This window comes from Esox lucius, chromosome 16, assembly GCF_011004845.1.
Source record: "Esox lucius isolate fEsoLuc1 chromosome 16, fEsoLuc1.pri, whole genome shotgun sequence".
Lineage (NCBI taxonomy): Eukaryota > Metazoa > Chordata > Actinopteri > Esociformes > Esocidae > Esox > Esox lucius.
Window position 1 is genome coordinate 18,571,194 of NC_047584.1, and position 23,403 is coordinate 18,594,596.

General features: G+C 43.7%; 1 protein-coding gene across 20 annotated transcripts in view; it reads left to right on the top strand.

The window, feature by feature from the left end:
• The window catches only part of LOC105022438 (bromodomain adjacent to zinc finger domain protein 2B), a 68,672-nt gene extending 53,963 nt beyond the window's left edge, over positions 1-14,709 (top strand). For 6 of the 20 annotated variants that reach the window (XM_013137910.4, XM_020054989.3, XM_013137911.4 and 3 more), the window contains 22 exons: positions 602-667; positions 1,623-1,688; positions 2,197-2,241; positions 2,507-2,539; positions 3,641-3,706; positions 3,979-4,119; positions 5,615-5,869; positions 6,515-6,750; positions 7,233-7,307; positions 7,569-7,809; positions 8,392-8,454; positions 8,566-8,710; positions 8,870-9,534; positions 9,789-10,083; positions 10,209-10,364; positions 10,963-11,123; positions 11,405-11,709; positions 12,112-12,247; positions 12,370-12,516; positions 12,816-13,135; positions 13,323-13,466; positions 13,623-14,709. In XM_013137910.4, the coding sequence (XP_012993364.2) occupies positions 602-667; positions 1,623-1,688; positions 2,197-2,241; positions 2,507-2,539; positions 3,641-3,706; positions 3,979-4,119; positions 5,615-5,869; positions 6,515-6,750; positions 7,233-7,307; positions 7,569-7,809; positions 8,392-8,454; positions 8,566-8,710; positions 8,870-9,534; positions 9,789-10,083; positions 10,209-10,364; positions 10,963-11,123; positions 11,405-11,709; positions 12,112-12,247; positions 12,370-12,516; positions 12,816-13,135; positions 13,323-13,466; positions 13,623-13,779 (3,918 nt within the window). In that variant the 3' untranslated portion in view covers positions 13,780-14,709. The remainder of the gene's footprint in view (positions 1-601; positions 668-1,622; positions 1,689-2,196; positions 2,242-2,506; positions 2,540-3,640; positions 3,707-3,978; positions 4,120-5,614; positions 5,870-6,514; positions 6,751-7,232; positions 7,308-7,568; positions 7,810-8,391; positions 8,455-8,565; positions 8,711-8,869; positions 9,535-9,788; positions 10,084-10,208; positions 10,365-10,962; positions 11,124-11,404; positions 11,710-12,111; positions 12,248-12,369; positions 12,517-12,815; positions 13,136-13,322; positions 13,467-13,622) is intronic. The other 14 variants (XM_010890832.5, XM_010890838.5, XM_010890845.5 and 11 more) reach the window with 10 other exon arrangements.
• Positions 14,710-23,403: the final 8,694 nt, after the last annotated feature.

Consider the following 23,403-nt stretch of genomic DNA (forward strand, 5'->3'; position numbering starts at 1 on the left):
ATGAGGAATCATTTTCAGTGAAATGTTCTAAGTGTAATCAATGTTATAATTTCTGTAAGATATGCAAGATGTAAGATGAAAGTAGAATACTAAATAGAATTTCCATTGTTAATGTAGGCATGCTTGTTGAAAACACTGGTTACTCCTTGAGGAAGTGGTATTTTGGAGAGCCATTTGTGACATTTCCACCATACGAAAGGGTGTGTAGTAGCCAGTCAGACCGCATACTGTATATCCCTGATGGGTTCTCACCTTTTAGATTCTGACTGTTACTCTCCAAAAAGAACAATAAAATACAAGACAATATATATTTACATTTGTTTCCTAACACCCAAATGGTCACACTAAGCATTTCAAGGTCCAAAAAAGGCAAGGACAGAGGGGGGTTATTTAGAAATGGCTGAGATATTTCATTTTTGAATTAGGTTTGAGTTAAATGACTCAGTTGGCCTTTCTAGTGTTAAAAACCTGCTAATGGAAGATGCTAGCCTTCAAGATTCGATACTCTCACCATCTCCATAAAACTATTTATACAGTCCTCTGTTCTAACATGCATGACAGTAGATTTAATTCATTTGATCTCCCCCGATCCTTATACCAGGAGAAGATCAAGCGCATTCAGCAAATTCGAATAGAGAAGGAGCTCAGAGCACAGCAGATTCTGGAGGTAGGTATAAAGAGTTACTGCAGAAACATTCTGAAACACTTCCTTTTTTGCTGTTTGTAGGACTTTTAAAATCAACCAACGGCTATTTCTAAATTATGTGGTTGCACTTATTTCACTTCTGTCTACTGAGTACATGTGACTAATGCTTAATTGTTTTTTGCCAAGTGCCATTGAATATGAAAATCTCCTCAGACCACGGTGGGATTTGACACAATTTTATTTCTCAGACAATAGTCGTTAACAGTTTAGCACAAGGAGGTGAAACAGCTATTTTTCATGCACAGCACTAATAGAAGCTCTGAAGTATTTTAGCTTACTAAATCAAATTTCAGTTGACACGGTTGGCAAGCTGCTCTTAACAGGATTCCTCTCTGCTTGTAATTACATATTGAAATTTGGCTTAATTTATTCATACTGGCTGCTGGTTAAAATACCAAGCACTACAACTAGTTTTTCTTTTTTTGTGTTAATGGGAAGAAATAATTACTGTGTTGTACAGAATTGCAGTATTTTATGCTTGGCAGTAAGTCCGTGCTTGGAGTGGGATAGTTTTGTTCATATCATCCTCTTAAGTAGTTCTAGTCAGGTTGGATGTTGGGAATATTTCTTCACATAATTACAGATGGTTGTAGTTAGTAGAATGATAGAACATCTGGAAATCTATACTGTATGTGTTTTGCCCAGCATGTTTGTTAACTGTGAAAATTGTCTTGATTTTAGCCAATCAAACAATGAAACAATATAGGCCTCCCATTTGACAGGACCTGTCTTCTAGAAGAACCTGGTGATAAAAGCCTAATCTTAAACTAGCGCAAATGGAATGAATGTGTGTGTTGTGTGTATCTGTCTGCCTCGTCCTGTACGGCCTACAGGCGTGCAGGGCTGTTGAATGAGGTGTGTTGAATTTGTCGAGTGGTTCTGTTGCATGACCTCTAGACCTGTTCTGCATGCACAGACTAAGAGGAGAAAGAAGGAAGAAGCGGCAAATGCCAAAATAATGGAGGCTGAGAAGCGAATCAAGGTTAGTTTAGATGTCCTGCTAAAAGAATGAACCATTAATTTGTGGCCCACTCCTCCCACTGTCGCGTCAAGTCATACAACCTCCTTCTCCTCACGATCCCCAATCTCCTCCTTGCACCTCATTGCCTGGTTTGGGTGAATGTAAAGTAATGCTCATCGCTCCAAGGGACTGCTTCTCTGTGTTTAGGGAAATCACGTTGACACCCGGAGAAGACCTTTTCCATGTTAATCAGCGTCATAAAGGACAGTGCATTCTGTCTGGGCCTCCTGCACGTGTCTAGAAAGCACTATGGCCTTTCCATTTCACATCAGTTTCCCACCTGCCCCAGCTCACTGCGCCTGTCTGTCAATCAGATTAGTGAGGGATTTGAAACTTCCCGTGGAGTAAAGTAGAGAAACCTCATTCGTTTGTGTCAGCTGCGTTTTTTTGGTTTTTTTTTTTTTTTAGGCTGGAAACAAGTACGGTATGTTTGGATTTTTAATGTTGTTTCTCTTTCCCTCTTTTAAAGGAGAAGGAGATGAGAAGGCAACAGGCTGTCATGTTGAAGCAGCAGGTAGGGTTAGCTCTCAGCACCACACGATGCCCAAAGCCCATTCTCACTTTCCATCCTAAAATCTTTGAAACTGGCTTCTTTTTTTTTATATCTACCTGACAGTTCCCTGTCCAATTCTCCATGTCGCTTTGTTACTTTCAGTTTTGATGACCTTGGCTTCTGTCATTCGTCTTTGGGGTTGGGTTTGGGGTTGTTCTTAAATGAACTTGGTTTTTATGAGTCTGTGATTTCTGTCCCATAATGCTTTGCCAACTCTTTCTCCCAGGAGTTGGAGAGGCATAGACTAGATATGGTATGGGTATGTTTATTTTTGTACATCTAACACCCCATCATGATATTGGTTGTGATATGGTCGTCATAGCAATGCATAAAGTGTAGCACTGGCCGCTGTCAAACTACATTCTTCTGCATGGCTTTTGAGCATAGTGAATTGCGTCTTGCTCTTGGGGGGAAACGTCCATAACATTGTGACTCTTTCAGATGACATTAAGCGGAGCTGTGCACACTCTCATGGTCCTTAAGACTTACACATTGCATTGTTTTTGGTCAAACGAATGAAAGTGCTTAAAGCAATTGTAACTTTCCATGTAGTGTATTTAGTATGTTCCCCTTGTCAATTTAACCACCTGAGAAAACAGACTGGTCCATCAATGGCAGCTTGCTTCTTGCATGTTTAATGTCAGTTTAAATCACCAACCTCACAGAACCATTTTCATTCATTGTTTTGTTGATGTGTTTGTTGTTCCATATACAAGACTTTATTTCTGCATTGGTGCATAAACCTTCTTATAATAGGCTAAAGACAAGCAATAACAGCATTACTTTTAAACACATGCTAATGCCCTTAGTACTCGTCCGATACAACTATTTACTAAAAGCCTTCTCTGTTGAATTCTCGACCAAATCCATGACCGTACTTGTGAAAGGTTATTCTTTTTCTGGAATAATTGTGGGTTAAGAAGGTATTTTGTCCTGCTGGATGAGGCGTAACAAACTGCAGCAGCTTTCAGCTAAACATTATTACCCAGTGTAAAACAATGTGGCTTTTTAAATTCTTGATTGCAGTAGAATAACCAGTATTTCAGTTTGCTTATTGCCAGCACATTGAGACGCATTCAAGCCAAACCTAACTCCAAGCTTGTGCTCTGTGTTGACCCTGCCCTCATCGGTTGCTTTGCCCTTTTGTGCTTTTCTGTTGTCATTATATTGCCCTCTAAACCTCTGCTAAGATGTCCACAGCGACTGACACATTTCTTTGTCCCCGTCTGTCCCTCCTCCTACCCTGTCATAGTAAGGTGTTGTGTTGAAATAAAGCGGCCGGTTTGTATTGAGCGTTCAGTCAGTGAGTTGATGGTGACCGCGTGTGTGTGCGTGCGTGTGTGCGTGCGTGCTCTACCAGGAGCGGGAGCGGCGGAGGCAGCACATGATGCTTATGAAGGCCATGGATGCCCGTAAGAAAGCTGAGGTGTGTAATTCCACAACTTGACCACTTCTCCATGAAACATACAGCAAGCGTCTGGTCATTGCTTCCTCTCTCCCCTCCTCCCCTTTAATACTATACTCTGTGAATAAATGAGAGCTTTGGGCCTACAGCAATTTTCTGTGGAAGTGCATCAATTTATAAGTAAAGGGAGGCCTGGTGTTGGGCTGAATTGTAATGACATAATCCTTAACAGGATTGTCTGCAGCGGTGTCGATAGCATGCACTGTTAACTCAGCCTGTCATTTGGACCCTAGGAGAGGGAGCGCTTAAAGCAGGAGAAGAAGGACGAGAAACGGTTAAACAAGGAACGGAAATTGGAGCTTAGAAGGCTGGAACTGGAGATTGCCAAGGAGCTAAAGAAGCCAAATGATGACATGTGTCTAGCGGATCATAAGGTATTCATAGAAAGACCGCTGCAAATAGAAAGAGAATGTATGACTGTATCAGCGCTTATAGTTTAGTTCTCCAACTATAAAGGAGACGTGGGAAGTATTTTCTTTTTCCTAAGAATTTGATATCATACCCAGACATTGTTCTGGTGAACCGAGTTAATTCAACGATCTGTTTATTTTGAATCCGTATGATGTTAGTCTATGTAATACACCAGGGCATTATTGAGTGATAAAACATATATGCACTGAAATGATTGTGCTGAGAATTGAACACCTTCCGTGTTAGAATGCAGAGATGAGGTGAGGGCGGACAGGTTAGCATACTGCCATCAAGTGGATGCTAGTGTCATAACACTGGCCTAAAGATTTCTGAAAGCATCTTCTTAGATTCCCCCAGACAGAAAATATTGAGCCCCTTGATAACCTGCTACTGGAGGATGTGTTTCAGGCCTCTCCAAAACTGTTATTGGAAAGCTAGTATCCTGTAAATATTTGCTCTAGCCCAAGTTTCATCAAATTTGATTCAGACATTTTTAGAATCCAATACCTTTAAAGTTGCAGAGAAACATGACTAATTTTCCAGTTCCAGTGTTAAACACCTGCTTTATTTTGTACTTAAGCATTAACACACACGTAGGTGTGAAGTATACCCACTATTCCAAGGCTACGGGTTGTTCTGAAGTACGATGCAATGCAGTGCCTGGGCACAGTCTTTAACTGCGATATATTGGCCATATACCACAAACCTTCAAAATGTAAAAGACCTATCCAAGGCCCAAAGAGGATCCACTTGAGTCTGTAGATTTACAAAGCCATTTCCAAGTAATTTCAACTAAATAATTCCACTGTCCGACAGATAATCTACAAATGCTAAACCACTTGACCATAACCACTTGCATCTGCATAGGACTGGTCATTCCACCAAATTCAGCCCAGAGGCAAATGTGAATGTGAGGTCAAAAAGCTGAACAACACATGAACCTTGCAACAAGACAGTTATTCAATACACAAAAGCAAAGCTACAACAGAATGGCTAAAAAATAACAAATGGAGGGTTATGGAATGTCTGAGTGAAGATTACATATCCATAATGTCCAAATATGACAGCTTTTCTTGGGGTGTATGTACTTTTTTGAATGAATGTGCACCACCTGCAACAGCATCTTTCAACCAATACCAGAGCTTTTACCCAATCAGTATTCAAGGCATGAAGTACACAATAAATAATATACTTTATACATCACACACAGAGAGGCTACAGTATATAGGGTTCTTATTTAACCATTAACTCATATGGGACAAGTTCAGTTTACTACACTTGAAAGGATTGAATGATTTTTTTTCTGGAGTTTCCTGTACATTGGCACTGTACTACATCAGAAACCTTAATCACATGACAACTGGAGGTGAGCCCACTACTATAGTTACCTTGTGCTAGTAAGTTGTTGCAGTGTAGGTTCAACAGAGTGTTTTGTGTCCGTCCGTCACGCTTTCCCAGCCGCTTCCGGAGTTATCTCGTATCCCTGGCCTGGTCCTGCCAGGAAGCTGCTTCTCTGACTGCCTGGTGGTGATGCAGTTCCTGCGGAGCTTTGGCAAGGTACTGGGCTTTGACGTCAGCGCCCACGTGCCCAACCTGGGAGTACTCCAGGAGGGTCTGCTCAACCTGGGAGACAGCATGAGACGGGTCCAGGACCTGCTGGTACAGATGCTGTCTGCTGTGATCTGTGACCCAGGACTGCCTCCAGGACACCGGGTGAGGGACTCCACAGATCACCATCACACCCGATCCGGTGAATGTTGGCACAGCCAGTACCCTGGCAGCAATGCATAACAAAAGGAGAGAAGCCCCTACTGTAACCAGAACACACAAGTGGGGCATGCTCACTATCTCTGGCTCTCGGAGGCTAAATGAAGGGGCTTATCTGTTTTGGACGGTATCAGTGTTTATAGCTCTTAATACAGCTTCCACAGTCAGACCCCCACATTTAGAATTCATCCCCAAAGCAATTTCTCTCCATGCTAATCTACAGGGCTTAGTCACGCTTTTATGTGGCTTTCCATTATTTCTTCAAGGAACCCAGCTGACTATTATGAAGCCTTGAATGTCATTCAGGAAAAAGTATCTCCCTGAAAGGAGAGGAATGTGTCCTCCTCCTGTGCCTGAGGCTGGGGGAGGTTTAGTGCTGCCGGACACCATAATGCCCATAGGTCATTATGCACCTGTTCTGCCAATCACTATATGATGGATCCTTTATCTACAGCTCTATCCTAAACCTGTCAGTAAAACCATCAAAATACTGTGTGTGTGTGTCTGTGTCTGTGTATGTCTGTATATTATATATATAGATATATATCTTTATCTATCTCCACTAACAAAATGTCCCTCTTCGCCACACAGTCCAAGACAGCTCTGGGGGACCACCTGACTAACGTTGGCATCACCCGGGAGAACGTGTCAGAAGTGCTGCAGATCTATATGGAGGCTCACTTTGGGGGGACAGCACTGCAGATGGAGCTGGGGGAGGTCACAGCCAGTCTGAAGACAAAGGCCTTCCAGGCCCACACGCCCTCACAGAAGGCCTCAATCCTGGCCTTCCTGGTCAACGAGTTGTCCTGCAGTAAAAGCGTGGTCAAGTAAGGCTAAATTCACCTGTTTTGTAATATTAGAGAACACAGGGCTATCCTTAGGAATCTGTCCTTGAGCAAGATAGTTAATTCTAACTTACCTACTCAATTATTAATGATATATTAAAGCATATATTTTTTTGGTTGACCAATGCCTGTATTGCCCAAGATTGTTCTTATATTGCTGGAAATAGTCCTGTTTTATTAATCGGGACTTACATTTTTTATGTTGTACTAGCGATATCAGAAGAAAGAGCTTGTTGTGGAGTGTTTCATCGTGTTGCATCAAACATGAAACCCTTTTTAAGTGACTGCCTCTACCTGAGTTGAATGCACGTGACAACCTGCGGTGCTTTTATATATAGGCCTTTTGCTCAAAGAAAACTAAAACCAAAGCGAACATCTCATTATTTGCATTGTTTGACAGAGCTGGTTTTACTGAGGAGAGGTGATTTGTGCTTTTTAAAAAATTATTATTATTTTTCTCTCAGCGAAATTGATAAGAACATTGATTACATGACCAACCTGAGAAGAGACAAGTGGGTCATCGAGGGCACGCTTCGCAAGTGAGTACCTGCATCCTCAACAGGAGCCCAACCATTGGCTGCATCGGCATCATAATGTATCAACTCGAGTGACAGACCAGTGCAGTGAAAAAATAATGAAGGCAGTCTAATTTAAATGAACAGGTTCACTCCCATTTCACTTTTGACAACCTTCTTTGGGCTAATTCTTTATTTTAAATGCTTTTTGATTTGGATTCTTCTTCTGTTACAATGTTGTGAAGCCCAGGGAAAAATGTAACACTACTGGGTATCTCTTCCCAGACTGAGGACTGTCCATGCCAAGAAGACGGGAAAGAGAGACAGCGGAGTGGGGGGAGAGGAGACCCAGTCCCTGGGGACACCCACGCCCGGGCGCAAGCGCAAGAGGAAAGGAGGGGACTGCAGCGAGGAAGACTACGATGAGGACGAGGATAGCGAGGACCAGGGGGATGAAGACGAGGATGATGATGAGGAGGAGGAGAGGGGGAAGAAAATGAAGAAAGTAGAAACGTGTGAGGATGAGGTTAGTGCCATTAGCTTCCTGCAGGATGTAAGGATGAGTCCATAATGAGACAACCTCTAGAGCAGGGATTGCCAACTAGGTTAGGCCTCAGCACAGAGTAGAAATGACTACAATTAAAAGCCTTAACTACAAATTAATCCACCAAGTAATAGTACATCATAATATAGATCCGATGACGCTCATAAAGTAACCAATGTAGGCCTTAATTCAATTATTTAATTTCAATTGTTGTGGTGGTATGGCCCTGTTTTTCTGAGCATTCTTTGCTGGGGACAGTAAGTCTACGTAACCTGCATTCTTCTCCAAATGAGCTAAAACCATTAGCTTGCTAGTAAGAGAGTAAATGTACATTTGGGACTTTTGGGTAAGATTGTTTTAAGAATACTAGGTGTTGGTCTTGCGCCTGTTGCTGACCCCTGCGCCTCCACAGTGCGCTACTTTTAGCAGTGTTCCACAGGGCCCTGGTAAAAAGTAGTGCACCATATAGGGAATTGGGTGCCATTTGGGACATTTCAGAAGCCACTGTTTGTGATGTTTATATGCGAGCCTCTCCTCTGGTGTCACATGACTGCTTTCCTCCAGGATGAGGGGGACCAGTCAGCCAGTGTGGAGGAGCTGGAGAAACAGATAGACAGATTAACCAAGGTAAAAAGGATTCTGATGCCCAATGGGTTTAGAGGACTTTCCTTTTATGAAGGTCTGTTTCTGGGCAGAAATGCTCTGGTAGTGATGCCATTTTGTATTTTCTCTATCTAGCAACAGAGTCAGATCAGACGGAAGCTGTTTGAGTCATCCCACTCCCTGCGCTCCATGACATTCGGCCAGGACCGCTACAAGCGCCGATACTGGGTACTGCCACAGTGTGGCGGTATCTATGTGGAAGGAATGGAGAGTGGGGAAGGTAAGACTCACACCACTGGCTAAACATCTTGTTGGGGTACCTTTTTAGTTCAGGACAAACCAAATCAGCTTCCTTCTGTCCCCTGCTCTGAGGAGGACTACAGTACAATATATGGTCTAGTTAACTATGGTGTGTGGATATTAACATTGTAATTGCCAGGAGCGGAAGAGCTGGAGCTGGAGAGACAGAGGAACACTGTCCAGGTGAAGGAGGAGGAGGAGCTGGAAGGGAGGTCAGGGGTTTTCCAGCTGAAGGAGGACAGGGACATGGACATAGCCACGCCTGACAAACACAACCTCAACCTCTTCCTCCAGAAGCCCGGCTCCTTCTCCAAACTCAGCAAACTCCTGGAGGTGGCCAAGGGGTCCCCGGAGGGCCACAGCTGTAGTCCAGTCAAAGTCCCCACCACCTTGCCCTCACCTGTTCACCCCCCCACTCAGACTACACCACCCAGCAGCCACTGCGTGGCTCCCACCTCGCTGTGTCCAGAGATGAAGGCGGAGCCCTCTGCACCTTTACTCAGCCAGGCCCACCACAGCAACGTGAACAGCAGCCCGGGCCAGGTTTCGTCCAGCCCCCAGCAGCCTCTCCAGGCCACCGACCAGCTGCTGAGGGTGCTGACAGAGAAGAGCGGCCACTGGTTCAGTCTGCTGCCCCGCTCACCATGTGACGAGTCGTCCGTCACCTCCACTCCCAACGCTGCCGCCGCCTCCTCCACCAGGCCCAAGTCCCCATCCTTCCTGTCTCCAGCCACCAGCTCCACGACAACCAGCCCCTGCAACCTCACCGCGGGGGTCAATAACTTCTCTTCGTCCACTCTCCAGGTAGGCCCACTGTAAATTCCCTGATTATTTAGGATTCATGTTAATATGGGAGAAAGCCAATTGCTACACACAGGTAGTGTTTCCATGTTCTGCAATATCAGAAGCTTAAGTTGAGTCCTGGTTTATAAAGCATGGCGTTTGTCCAATATCTTTTTTAGTCCTGGATTAGGATAAACTGGGCCTGTGAAAGCTGGCTATGTAACTATCCTGCTCACCACTGTTTTCTTCTGGTTCGCAAACCTCTGTCCTCCCAGCATATGAAGTCTGGAGTCCATATGATGGGTCTGCCCTTCTGTGGATGGCCTAGTGGCATGATGTGCCCCACACTGCCCTTCTCTGCCAGTCCCCTGCCTCCCACCCCACTCGGCGTGGCCTACAACCATGTGGACATGAACGCAAATGGAAACCCCTTCCTGGCAGCGCCCAGTTTCTCCACCTGCAAGAGTGAGTCCCTGGTGTGCCAGGTAGAGAAGCCCCCCTCTGCCCCGTCTCCTGTGGTGGAGCTGGCTAAGACCCAGGACTACCCGGACCCCCTCCCCATTCCCCAGGGTAAGCGCCCCCCCACACACACACACACACACACACGCGCTTCAAAGTAACACAGGAAACAAGAATAAACAATTCATTCACAAGCTGTGGAGAATTTCAGCAGTGATTGTTGTGTTTTCATGCAGACATGCTGTCTGGCTGGTGGAGAGTGTCCGGCGTGGAGGAGCTGAGGAGCCTGGTGAAGGCATTCCACACCAGGGGAATCAGAGAGAAGAACCTGCACAAGCAAATCCAGAAACACATGGACTACATGGCCCAGGCCTGCGCCAAGAACAGAGACGGTGAGGGGGGCTGCCCTGGTCAAATACCACACTACCTGTTTAAAGCGCCCTGTCTGGGAACTGGGATCAGCTCAAATGTGGTGCACCTAATGGGGAGTAGGATGCTGGATGTCATGTAGGAAACAACCAGTCTAGAGACCTGGGTCCCATTAAACATCCAGAGTGTCTTGTGTCTGTTTAAATGTGGCCTTTAATGACAGTGCTAGCCTATATGAACTCTGCTTAAAATGTCTCCCTCGCTACATGGAAATGTCAGCACACTGCAGGGAGGAAGTGGATTGTTTAGACGCATCATGTCACATTTAACGTGCTCTTCACCACCAGTCCTTAGGTTGGTGAAGTCGGCGGGGGTGGGCGATGCCGTCTGGCAGCCTGGAATAGTCAGTCCCTAGCCTTTAGATGCCTATTCTATTCAAGATCGTCCTTATGTGTTAGGTTAAAATAGCTGATCTCGCTAGTGAGCTGGGTGGATGTCAGGCTGCCACTGTCCTAGACAACATGCTCAGATATAGTAGTGGGAGTACATGTATATGTTAACTGAAAACAGCTCTTTGCTTTTAGGTGTTGATTCCTATGCATCTGTCTGTCCTCTCTGTAGTGGCAGCGATAGACGAGTCGGAGCTGCAGGAGAACGGTGTGAGCGAGGAGACTGTGGAGGGCTGGTGCGTGGAGGAGCAGGCCATGGAGATGGACATCGCCGTGCTGCAGCAGGTGGAGGAGCTGGAGAGGAAGGTGACCTCAGCCAGCCTGCAGGTCAAGGTGAGGCTCCTACACGTAGCCCTACTATAGAGCACTGCAACACACTGGGTCACTGGGATTTAGTGGGGAAGGAGTTCATCAGTGGTGGAGAAAGAACACACACACTGACACAGACATGCACGCATGCACACCCACGCACACACTGACACACTGACACACGCACACACGCACACACTGACACACTGACACACGCACACACGCACACACTGACACACCCACGCACACCCACACAGACACACGAAAGCTTAATTTCAGCACAGTTGTTTTTTTTGTCTCGTCAGAGTTGGATGTATCCTGAGCCCCAGTCGGACAGAGAGGACCTGGTCTACTACGAGCACAAGCCCCTGACTAAGCTGCCTCCGGCCGGGGATCAGCCGTCGGCGGGCGAGAAGGGCGGCGGCTTGGTGCGGCGCCTCAACAACCCCCTAGATTTAGCTGTAATACGGCTGGGCGAGCTGGAGAGGAACATTGAGCGAAGGTACCTGAAGAGCCCCTTAGGTACCACCATTCAGGTGAAACTGGACAATGTGCCGGGCACGCTCAGAGTGCCTGCTCCCACACCAGCCAGTTGTGGTGATGGTGAAGGGTAGGTCCATTCATTTGAATGCTACTCTGCGCTCTCCTCCGCTTCAACTGGAACCTATTCCGTTTGCCAGGGTTTCGGTCTTCTCTCTACTGTTTGCATGGTGATGTTGGTTCCTCTGTGACATCCCTCTCTGGAGGTGGTCATATCTGTCTGTCTGGAAGCTGCCCTGAACTGTGTGTTTGCATGGCTCATCGCTCTAGTAACACTGGTTCCAATCATGGCCTTTCCAGAAGGCCAGTCCACCACCTGTTTCTCTTCAACCTGGCTGATGTGACCAGCAACACTCTCTCTCTGGCTTTCTGTGCACTTCTGTTGGCGGTGGGCTTGGTTGTGGTTCCGTTGAGTTTTATTTAATGTTGTGACTGGCTGCTTGTCTGACCCCGGTGCCTTGTGTCCTGTCAGGGGTGATGAGGAGCTGGCCCCGGGCATGAAGGCATGGCGAAAGGCCATGGCTGAGGTCCGCAGTGCCGCCCAGCTGGCTCTCTGCATCCAGCAGCTCCAGAACTCCATCGCCTGGGAGAGGTCCATAATGAAAGTGGTATGTTTAACTGGCTTTTAGCCCGCCCCCCCCTTCCATAAGCTCCTGGGCGAGAGTCAATCTGAAGGGTTGTGTCATACAGCAGCCAGTTTGATGGTGCGTCCTGGTCTGTTACTTTGCAGTACTGCCAGTTGTGTCGAAAAGGGGATAATGAGGAACTTCTCCTACTCTGTGATGGCTGTGAAAAAGGCTGCCACACATACTGTCATAAACCCAGGATCACCACTATACCTGCTGGGGACTGGTTTTGTCCCGCTTGCATATCGAAGGTACAGTAACTTTTGGCCTTCAGTTGCAGATACTGTAGCTTTAACTGAAAAGTCACAGGATGGACAAAAGCCTCTAAAAAGTAGGCGTTTCATCAACCTTACTGTGTTGTTTCAATTCTTTCGACCGCAGGGCCTCTTCCAAATTGGGATGTCTTGTCACAAAGGGTTAATCCCGCAGCTTAGAAAACTCTTAAACCAAATGGGATAAACTCCAAAAGCAGGCTTCTAATCAATTCAGCTATGACACGTTTGATCCTGTGTGAATGAGATGCCTACACTCAACACATTTTGTCATTCAGGCCAGCGGTCAATCCCCCATGAATAAGAAGCAGTGCCGAGTCGGAGCCGGCGGAGGGGGGAAGCGGAGCAGCGAGGCGAAACAGAGTAGGAAGCCTTCGTCCGTAGCTAGCGGAGACGTCTCTGAGGATGATTCAGCCAGCACCACCAGTAGCAACACTCCAAAAAAAGGGGGCAAAGAGGCCAAAAAGAGGAAGAGCCCTGCAAAAGAGAGCCCAGCCCCCAACCAAACCAAGCAGGACGGAACCAGCCCTGTCTATATGAAGAAGGCGAAGACAGCCACATGGGCCAGAGATGACGATAAGGATCTGACATTGTGCAGGTGAAGTATCACCGTAGTGTTGTTTTAATACTGTTGACCAACAAGCCTGGATTCCAATCAGTTTAGCGTGACAGGAATGGGCCTGGTATCAACTGGCTGGCACTCAGGCTAACATCCTCTAGCTGCAGGTCAGATGCTTCAGCATGCAGTAGTATACTTAATGGGAGGTTTAACTCTTTCCCCTCAGGGTTTTGCTGGCTGAGCTGGAGGGTCACCAGGATGCCTGGCCTTTCCTCAACCCTGTCAACCCCAAATCTGTACCCGGCTACAAGAAAGTAATCAGGAAACCCATGGACTTCTCCACTATCCGAGAAAAGCTCTTCAACAGCCAGTACGTACCCTATATTAGCTGGGAAATTATCTGCAAACTCTTATTTAATTCTGATGCCTATATTATACTTAAAAGGTAGGCGAATTGCTACTGATTTCCCAGTGGAAATCTTTCTCACGAATGTCTTAACAAAATTGTATTTATCTCAATTTACAGGTACTTGAACCTCGAGACGTTTATCATTGATGTCAACCTGGTTTTTGATAACTGTGAAAAGTTTAATGAAGACAATTCAGAGATAGGGCGAGCAGGACATAGCATGAGGAGATTTTTTGAGAAGAGATGGATTGAGCTGTTAAAACAAACTGACTAAGCTTGTTTGGACTAATTTATCCTTAATGGGACCAGTAGTAAACATTGACATGCAGAATGTCTGGATTGGTCTAAAGATCTTCAAGGTTTAAGGCTCAATTATCTCTGTCATCAACCAAGGAACCTACATTTACCATTGTAATTCCACTCATTGACTTCTCTGATGTACACAACACAGTGCTGGTTTTGTGAAAGGAAGCAAATGCACCCAAAGAGTTTCAGATGAACGGTTTGGGTGTTTTGAAGTGCAATACCATTTCTTAGAAGAAACAACACTGAATCCACAATCCAACTAAACTGTGTACTTATTGTTTTATAATTAATATTGTAGTAAATGTATTTAATTTTGACAATTATTTATGTTTAAAAAATGGTTGTCTTTCGTTTTCTAAGAAAAGGAAGTAAACAGCATACCTGCTTTAAAAAAAAAAATGTTATGGAATGTTTTTTCCAGAAATAAAACAAAAGCCAAGAAAAAAAGGAATTGTTTACACTGCTCTGTGCCTCCAGGGGGCGCCACCAGATTTATGATGGTATTACTGTAGGTTATGCTGCATTTCAATCTGTATCGCTCACAAACTTGAGAGACAGTGAGGTAACAATGACACATGTATATACTGTTCATTAATGTTAATAAGTATTGTTTGTAATATGTATGTGTACATACAGTAATGTTACCAGAAATCTGCTATTGTTTATGCCTTAGAGTGCTTGTAGCGTTTAATTTCAGTCATAATTATAAATACATGTATATGTCCTGTACTGAATCCTCTACAAACACTGTGGTCTCCTCAATCTTGGTAGTGCCTGCCCTCTCAAAAGTGTGTGGAGGATATTATTTAAACCTTTTGGTTTTGTATTCTTTTAAGTGTGTGTGTGTGTGTGTGTGTGTGTGTGTGTGTGTGTGTGTGTGTGTGTGTGTGTGTGTGTGTGTGTGTGTGTGTGTGTGTGTGTGTGTGTGTGTGTGTGTGTGTGTGTGTGTGTGTGTGTGTGTGTGTGTGTGTGTGTGTGTGTGTGTGTGTGTGTGTGTGTGTGTGTGTACCTGAAATGTCAACCCTTGTGGGCCTGCAATTGTCACATCGTCATCTTGTCATTAGTGCAGAACCCATTGCGATGAACAGTACCTTTCATAGAAGCATTTCTCCCCATTTGCCTTGTCACAGACCCAACGACATGAGGACATATTTGTCACCACTGTGTTTCAAACTTGCTGTGTGTCATGACCTACTGGTGGCATCTAGAGCAGTTTTTTGTACCTGAGTCAGAGTACTTGAAGTTATTTTATTCATGGATATTGTTGGGAAAAGTAGAATTTTTTGTAGGAGCATTATTTTTCACTAGTGTGTGTGCGTTTGTGGCACGGACGGATCTAATAAAAAGGATCTTTTTCAACTCTGTATTTTGATTATTTATTTTTCACACTTTCAAACAACAGACATAACGGGAAATTTGACTCTTCTTTCGGACTCTGATCTTTTCGAGTCATGCAGTAAAAGAACCATTCGATTAATTTCGTTAATTTGTGTTGACATTGAACACGTCACTCATTCGTTCAAGTATGGCCGCTGGAAGCAAGGTTGCGAGAGCGTGTGAGACTTGCGACACATCGCGGATAGCCGTGCGTCGTCCACTCGACGACCCCAGCCCACTTCGCGATTTACTATGAAACCACTGACCCGGGTTTACAGATCCATTTCAATCATTTGAACCCTGCAGTAAGTAAAAAAGTAGTTCAAAAAGAATGAATAGTTAGCAAACTGTACGCCAACAACATACATGCATATCCCCAATCACCTAAATGCAGATCGAGGTGTCAATAAAGCAATGTTTAAAGTCATAAAATCGCAATACGTCGCGATAGTTAGTAAATGCAGGTCTTCTGTGTTTCTGAGAGCTAAACGCAGTGCTTTAAATGAGGTATCTCAAATATATCTGTCATTATCTTTTTCCATCACTCTGCGATTTACACTGAAAACACGGACGGCCTCAGGGCCACTCGACAAGATGGTGAACTTAGTTTTTCAGTGTTCGCGCTACTGAGGTGCTTCATATAGCGAAGATTTGCTCCCTTCGTTGAGTCAAGCCTGTCGGAGCAGGTGAACAGATTTGTTTACCCAAATTCAAATCTAGACATTTCCAATGACACACATCATTAAATAAAATGAACTTGGGATTTGTGACTGAGGTATAATAATTACATTACCCTAGATGGTGTGTGTTAAGTAGCCTAATCTTTCCCAATGTCTATTTCCTTAAGTTTGTAAACAACAGGAATAACATTATATAAGAAATAATTATTGTGCTAGAAAGCAGGTTTGTTCCACTGTTCCGTTTATGGCAGTTCAGTGCTGGGGACAGGGCAGTCAACTGAAGGTATGGATTGCATGTTGCCTGCAGCAGGTAAGGTGGCCTAGTTTCCATTCACACCAAGATCTCTCTGAAACACACACATGCACATTGCAAATAAAAACGAATAAATAATAAATTTGTATTCTGCTTGCATGCCTTCATTTATCCACTAGGCCCTTTAGATATGTATTGAATGTATATCAATAGACCTAAGCATTTTGCATACACTAGTTATTTTAACTCTAAATGTATATTGGATTTGTTGATATTGGTTCTGGATGGTGATTATCATCGTATATATTTCCTATGTATCATGACATTAGCCTACAATAAAAATGGGCAACAATCCAATCCCTTGAACAAGCCAGAACAACTGCATTCATTAAACAAATATTAGAACAAATCTGAACAGGTAAATTGCAGCATTTACAGTTATGCTCAAAAGTTTGCATACCCTTGGAGGATTGGTAACATACGTACCATTTGTAAAGAAAACCTGAGTGAGCAGGCAAAACATCTAATTTCTTATGGGATTCACATTCAACTGTAGGTCATAATAGAATGGCACAATCATAAAACAAAACATGACAACAAATGAACTGACCCTTGTTCAAAAGTCTGCATACCCTTAGTTCTTAATACTGTGCATTGCCCCCTTTAGCATCAATGACAGCTTGCAGTCTTTTGTAATAGCTCTCTATGAGGCGCTACATTCATGCAGGTAGTATAGCTGCCAATTTGTCTTGGCAAAATGCCTCCAGGTCATGCAAAGTCTTTGGTCATCTTGCATGAACCACATGTTTGAGAACTCCCCAGAGTGACTCGATGATATTGAGGTCAGGAGACTGTGATGGCCACTCCAGAACCTTCACCTTTTTCTGCTGTAACCACTAGAGTGTCAACTTGGCCTTATGCTTAGGGTCATTGTCTTGCTGGTAAGTCCAAGAGCGTCCCATGTGTAGCTTTCATGCAGAAGAATGCAAATTGTCTGGCAGTATTTTGTGATAGCATGCTGCATTTATCTTGCCATACAGTTTCACAAGATTCCCTGTGCCTTTAGAGCTCATACACCCCCAAAACATCAGTGAGCCACCACCCTGCTTCATAGTGGGGATGGTATTCTGTTATAGGCCTTGTTGACTCTTCTCCAAACATAGCGCTTATGGTTGTGACTATAAAGTTCTATTTTGGTCTCGTCACTCCAAATGACAATGTGCCAGAGACTGTGAGGAGTGTCAAGGTGTTGTCAGGCATATTGTAACTGGTATTTTTGTGGCATTGGCGAAGTAAAGGCTTCTTTCTGGTAACTCGAATATGCAGCAAATTTTTTGTTCAAATTTCGTCGTATTGTGCTCCTTGAAACAACCACACCGTCTTTTTCCAGAGCAGCCTGTATTTCTCCTGAGGTTACCTGTGGGTTTTTCTTTGTATCTTGAACAATTCTTCTTGCAGTTTTGGCAGAAATATTTCTTGGTCTACCTGACCTTGGCTTGGTATCAAGAGATCCCCATATGTTCCACTTTTTAATAAGTGATTGAACAGTACTGACTGGCATTTGCAAGGCTTTGGCTTTCTTTTTATATCCTTTTCCATATTTATAAAGTTCCATTACCTTGTTATGCAGGTCTTTTGACAGTTCTTTTCTGCTCAGTATTTAGCCTGCTTATAGATCCATGTGAGAGCTAACAAACTCATTTACTATTTATACACTAATTGCAATTTAAAATGCCACAGGTGTGGGAAATTCACCTTTAATTGCTATTTTTACCTGTGTGTGTCACCTTGTGTGTTTGTAACAAGGCCAAACATTCAAGGGTATGTAAACTTTTGATCAGGGCCATTTGGGTGATTTCTGTTATCATAATTTAAAAAGGAGCCAAACAACTATGTGATAATGAATTAAAAAGAAGACATTAATGATATTTTCAAAATCAATGCCATAATGTCACAATATCTGCCAGAGTATGCAAACTTATGAGCACAACTGTATATGACCTCTGGAAGGGCTGGAGGGTCTAGTGGTACTCATATAGTACAGCATATGCAGGTCAGTAGCTAACCTGTCTCTGTTGCTGTAGAATCAGTTATTTTTGGATGTGTCTTGAGTGGTGTCCCACAGGGATGTGTTGTGGTGCCTTTGTGTAAGAGCAGCAGTGCAGCAAAATAAAACCAGAGGACAGGCACTGAGCCTCGCATGGTCACTGCGCCCCATTCAGAGGAGATTGGATTCTGCAGACAGGCTTAGCCGCACAGGTAGAATATTTGTAGTCATCGTTTTTTTCTTTTCGGTTCTCTTTTTCGTCATCAACATTTCAATAAAACGTGTCTCTGCTTCCGGGAGCTGATTCTGTTTTTATGATCACTGCGTAGTCAGGCTGTCAAAGCCCAATATAAAATAATAATTAAAAAGGAGGTAATTAGTGATTTCAAATAAATAGGCTCAAATGTCATTTAGATACGATGTATAGAAGCCGTGTTTACACCTTGCATTAACTTGGGGGTTGCTGTGATCTGATCACTATCTGAGATTTGTAGAGAAATTAACACATGGTAATGAAATGGGTTTCTTATGAGTCCACTGCATTACGGAAAGATTGACCGATTCCTACCTGTATAGGAATTATTGTTATTAACATTTTTAATAAAACACCTTCTCATTCAATGCATTTTCTTTATTTTCATGACTATTTACATTGTAGATTCTCGCTGAAGGCATCAAAACAATGAATGAACACATATAGAATTATGTACTTAACAAAAAAGTGTGAAATAACTGAAAACATGTCTTATATTTTAGATTCCTCAAAGTAGCCACCCTTTGCTTTTTTGATAGCGCTGCAAACCCTTGGTGTTCTCTCAATGAGCTTCATGAGGTAGTCACCTGAAATGGTTTTCACTTCACAGGTGTGCCTTGTCAGGGTTAATTAGTGGAATTATTTCGCTTATTAATAGGGTTGGGACCATCAGTTGTGTTGTGCAGAAGTCAGGTTGATACACAGCCGACAGCCCTATTGGACAACTGTTAGAATTCATATTATGGCAAGAACCAATCAGCTAAGTAAAGAGAAATGAGTGGCCATCATTACTTTAACAAATGAAGGTCAGTCAGTCCGGAAAATTGCAAAAACTTTGAATGTGTCCCCAAGTGCAGTTGCAAAAACCATCAAGCGGTACAATGAAACTGGCTCACATGAGGACTGACCCAGGAAAGGAAGACCAAGAGTGACCTCTGCTGCTGAGGGTAAGTTCATCCAAGTTACCCGCCTCAGAAATCGCAGGTTAACAGCAGCTCAGATTAGAGACCAGCTGAATGCCACACAGAGGTCTAGCAGCAGACACATCTCTAGAACAACTGTTAAGAGGAGACTGCGCGAATCAGGGATTCATGGTCAAGTAGCTGCTAGGAAACCACTGTTAAGGAGAGGCAACAAGCAGAAGAGATTTGTTTGAAAGAAACACAAGGAATGGACATTAGACCAGTGGAAATCTGTGCTTTGGTATGATGAGTCCAAATTTGAGATCTTTGGTTCCAATCGCCATGTCTTTGTGCGACGTAGAAAAGATGAACGGATGGATTCTACATGCCTGGTTCCCACCGTGAAGCATGGAGGAGGAGGTGTGATGGTGTGGGGGTGCTTTGCTGGTGACACTTGGGGATTTATTCAAAATTGAAAGCATACTGAACTAGCATGGCTACCACAGCATCCTGCAGCGACATGCCATTCCATCCGGTTTGCGTTTAGTTGGACCATCATTTATTTTTCAACAGGACAATGACCCCACACACCTCCAGGCTGTGTAAGGGCTATTTGACCAAGAAGGAGAGTGATGGAGTGCTGCGCCAGATGACCTGGCCTCCACAGTCACCGGACCTGACCCCAATCGAGATGGTTTGGGCTGAGCTGGACCGCGGAGTGAAGGCAAAAGGGCCAACAAGTGCTAAGCATCAAGGGAACTCCTTCAAGACTGTTGGAAAACCATTTCAGGTGACTACCTCTTGAAGCTCAAGAGTGTGCAAAGCAGTAATCAGAGCAAGGGTGGTAACTTTTTAAGAAACTAGAATATAAGACATGTTTTCAGTTATTTCACACTTTTTTAAGTACATAATTCCACGTGTTCACTCATAGTTTTGATGCCTTCAGTGAGAATCTACAATGTAAATAGTCATGAAAATAAAGGAAACACATTGAATGAGAAGGTGTGTCCAAACTTTTGGCCTGTACTGTATATACTCCTCAGTTTTATAGTAAATAGTTTTATTCTCTCATCACCTACTTTTGTAATCCAATGATAACTCATTTCTATGCTCTACCAATCCACCACAATATAAATAAATATCATTTGAATCTCTTGCTTCCTTTTTCCAGATAAACAAACTGAGGTTCTGGATATGTGTACAAATTACAAATAATGTTCAGCATAAACAAAAAAGACCATGCTGCACATGAACCAAATACACGCAGCATCCTGAGAACAGAAACAGGTTCAGTTAACAGAGTTGGCTACAATTTGGATGAATCCAGACTGGACAGGTTTGATCTTTACTCAAATGTTTTCTTGGGCTAGTTTTGTATTTATTTTAGTGTTTATGTCATTGTAAATTAATAAAGTGTACATCTAAAAGTAGCCTAAGGGGCCCACTTGTATTGCAGCTGGCATGACATTGAATGAGGGCTTCTCTCTATGCCTATGGAGCGGTAGATTCTCCTTTACACTGCTGTTGGACAGCTGCACTTCACTGCTGTTGGTTGATCTGGAAAAAACTAAGATATGCTGAGCTGAATATATTAAGATAGAAAATGATTGTATTATGGCCATTGCCCAGTCTCTTTGCTTTAGTGCTCATATGTCAACCTAACAATACACAATTTAGCATTATTTATTAAATAGTGCATTCGTAAATGTATCATGTGGAGCCTGCTCCTAAATTTACTGTCCAGCTGGGATTCAGTCTACAATGGCCTCCATATTAACCATGACATGTAAACACAGTAAAGTATATACTACATGAAACACCTTGGGGTGAATCCTGACTTCAGTGGTTACTGACATCTCTATCCTGTCAATCAGGATGTGGTTGGGGCAGGGTGTAAGGACAGAGAGACAGACCGATACAGATCCATAGAGTCAAACAGAAAGTACAGTGGGGTGTGTTGTTGTGAGGTCATCGCCACATGATGTCTTCCTGTGTTATTGATCCCCCAGGCTGTAAGATGCAGCTCCCACACAAACTGACTGCTCAGTCGGCCCTGGTTCTATGCTGTTCTTGTCTCTCCATCTCCATGCTTTGTCGTTTCCAACCTTATATCTCCTATCTAGCTCCTTAGTTCCCATCGCTGGTGTTTGTGCAGTTCACAAGCTGCATGTTTCACCTGGACCAGAACTACCCTAACCCTTGGGTACTCTAAGAAATAATTATACAGTAATGGCATCCTTATTTCCATCATCCATATTCAGCAGGAATAAGCACCGTTTGTGTAATTAGATTTTAAATGCTGCTGTTCTCCTATTCCGCCACTAGGGGTCTCTAGTCTGTTACTTTCTGTTCTGATACCGTGCATTTATTTGATGCTTGTTTTAGTTTTTGGTGATGTTTCAACAATTTGTATCCGGTACTAAGCTTATTTGCTGACGATAGTGATTTCCTAATTGATTAAATTATTTTTGTTTAACAGCTCAGTGGATGAGACAGTGACAGTGTAACATGTGGTATGTGAAACTCAGTCTTTGGATTGCCACAAACGAACCACCACACAAACACCATAAGAAATACCAGAGATTGTTCTTTGTCACTGTTTGTTTATTTCTCCTTCATAGAGCGATGGATGCACTCCAAACACTTTGAACTAGTGTGATAGGTTCTCTGATCTTCAGGTTACCCCCTGTTGTTAAATAACCCCCTATAACTGTATACTTCAAACACATTGAATTCCTCTGACCCTGCCCTGGAAGGCTCCATGGACAAGATAGTCAGCGTATGGAGACTAGGGAATTAAGGCAGTTGCCAGGGTAGGTAGGAACCTTGTGTCTAGCAGACATTTTGTCTGTTAGCCAGAGATTCAGTACCGTTGGCAGTCTGCTCTGCTGAGACAGGCCTTTCAGTGACAATCATAAGACTTCTAGTCATTAGTAGCCAGGCTGGCTCTAGCCCTGGGTGGCAGGATCCCAAAGGATTTTGGTTGGTTGACCTCTCTTCCCTACATGCCGACACTGACGGAGGGCGAGAAAATATGGAATAAAAACTACATTAGAAAAAAATGCTCTGTAAACAAAAACAAGCAATAAATAGACAGTGTTCCAGGATGCAGCTGTGTCTTCGGACATCAGGGGGCCTAGCAAGACTAGTGTTCACATTGGGTTTCCATCTGAGACAACAGAAATGTTGACGGAGCGCATTCCAAGCTCTATTGCTTTTATGGTCACATTCTCCTTTGTGAAAGTTCATGCTGTCTTTTCTTGTTTCTAGCTGAATCTAGCAGCCTCAGTGCCAAGGTAAGAACACAGAGGAAAATGCCCTTATCATTTGCTCCTGTGCATTTTGAACAGTCAGAAGAAAAAAAACACAGAAACAGGTGATTTCTTTTTTTTTTAACTGTTTTTCTTGGTTCAGTGTGTAGTTTTTCCCAATAATGTGTGAGGTCAGGATTCAGTGAGAGGAAGCATATCTCAGACCTTTATGTAGTGAATGGACAAGATACCCAGGGTGAGTAGAGGCATTAGGTCTTCATAAAAATGATGATGACTTGTAAAGTGTAACGATGATGAAGAGTCCACAGGAGTCATTCCAAGAGTTGGTTGGCAGCTGGGCGTTCAAGAGCGTTGTGTTTGGCCATTCCATAAACTTTCCATAAAGCCAGCCACATACTGAGATTTAGGTCCCAAATGGCATCCTCTGTCAATAGTAGTGCACAGCATAGGGAATAGGATGCCATTTGGGACAACATCTATGGGTGTTGGCTGCCAAGGTGTTCCAGACAGACTTGATAAGAGGACACTTCTCACACTCTTAGATGGTGCACTGGCTTGTTTTAAACACAGAGATGGTTGGAGCGCCTGTGTTCTATGGAATTAGCTTTTTAAAGCATCCTCAATTTAAATGCAGTCGTATAGTTCTGAAATTCCAATTGGGATGGATCCGCCAGTGAATTACAGAGAAATTTAACCTGGAGATGGCCTCAATGGCTCTGCACCTGGGTGAACAGAAGCTATAAAGGCACGGGCACACAGATAAGATGTCTTTCCATCTCTGGTTTTGACTGATAGTGCTGTTGCCGTT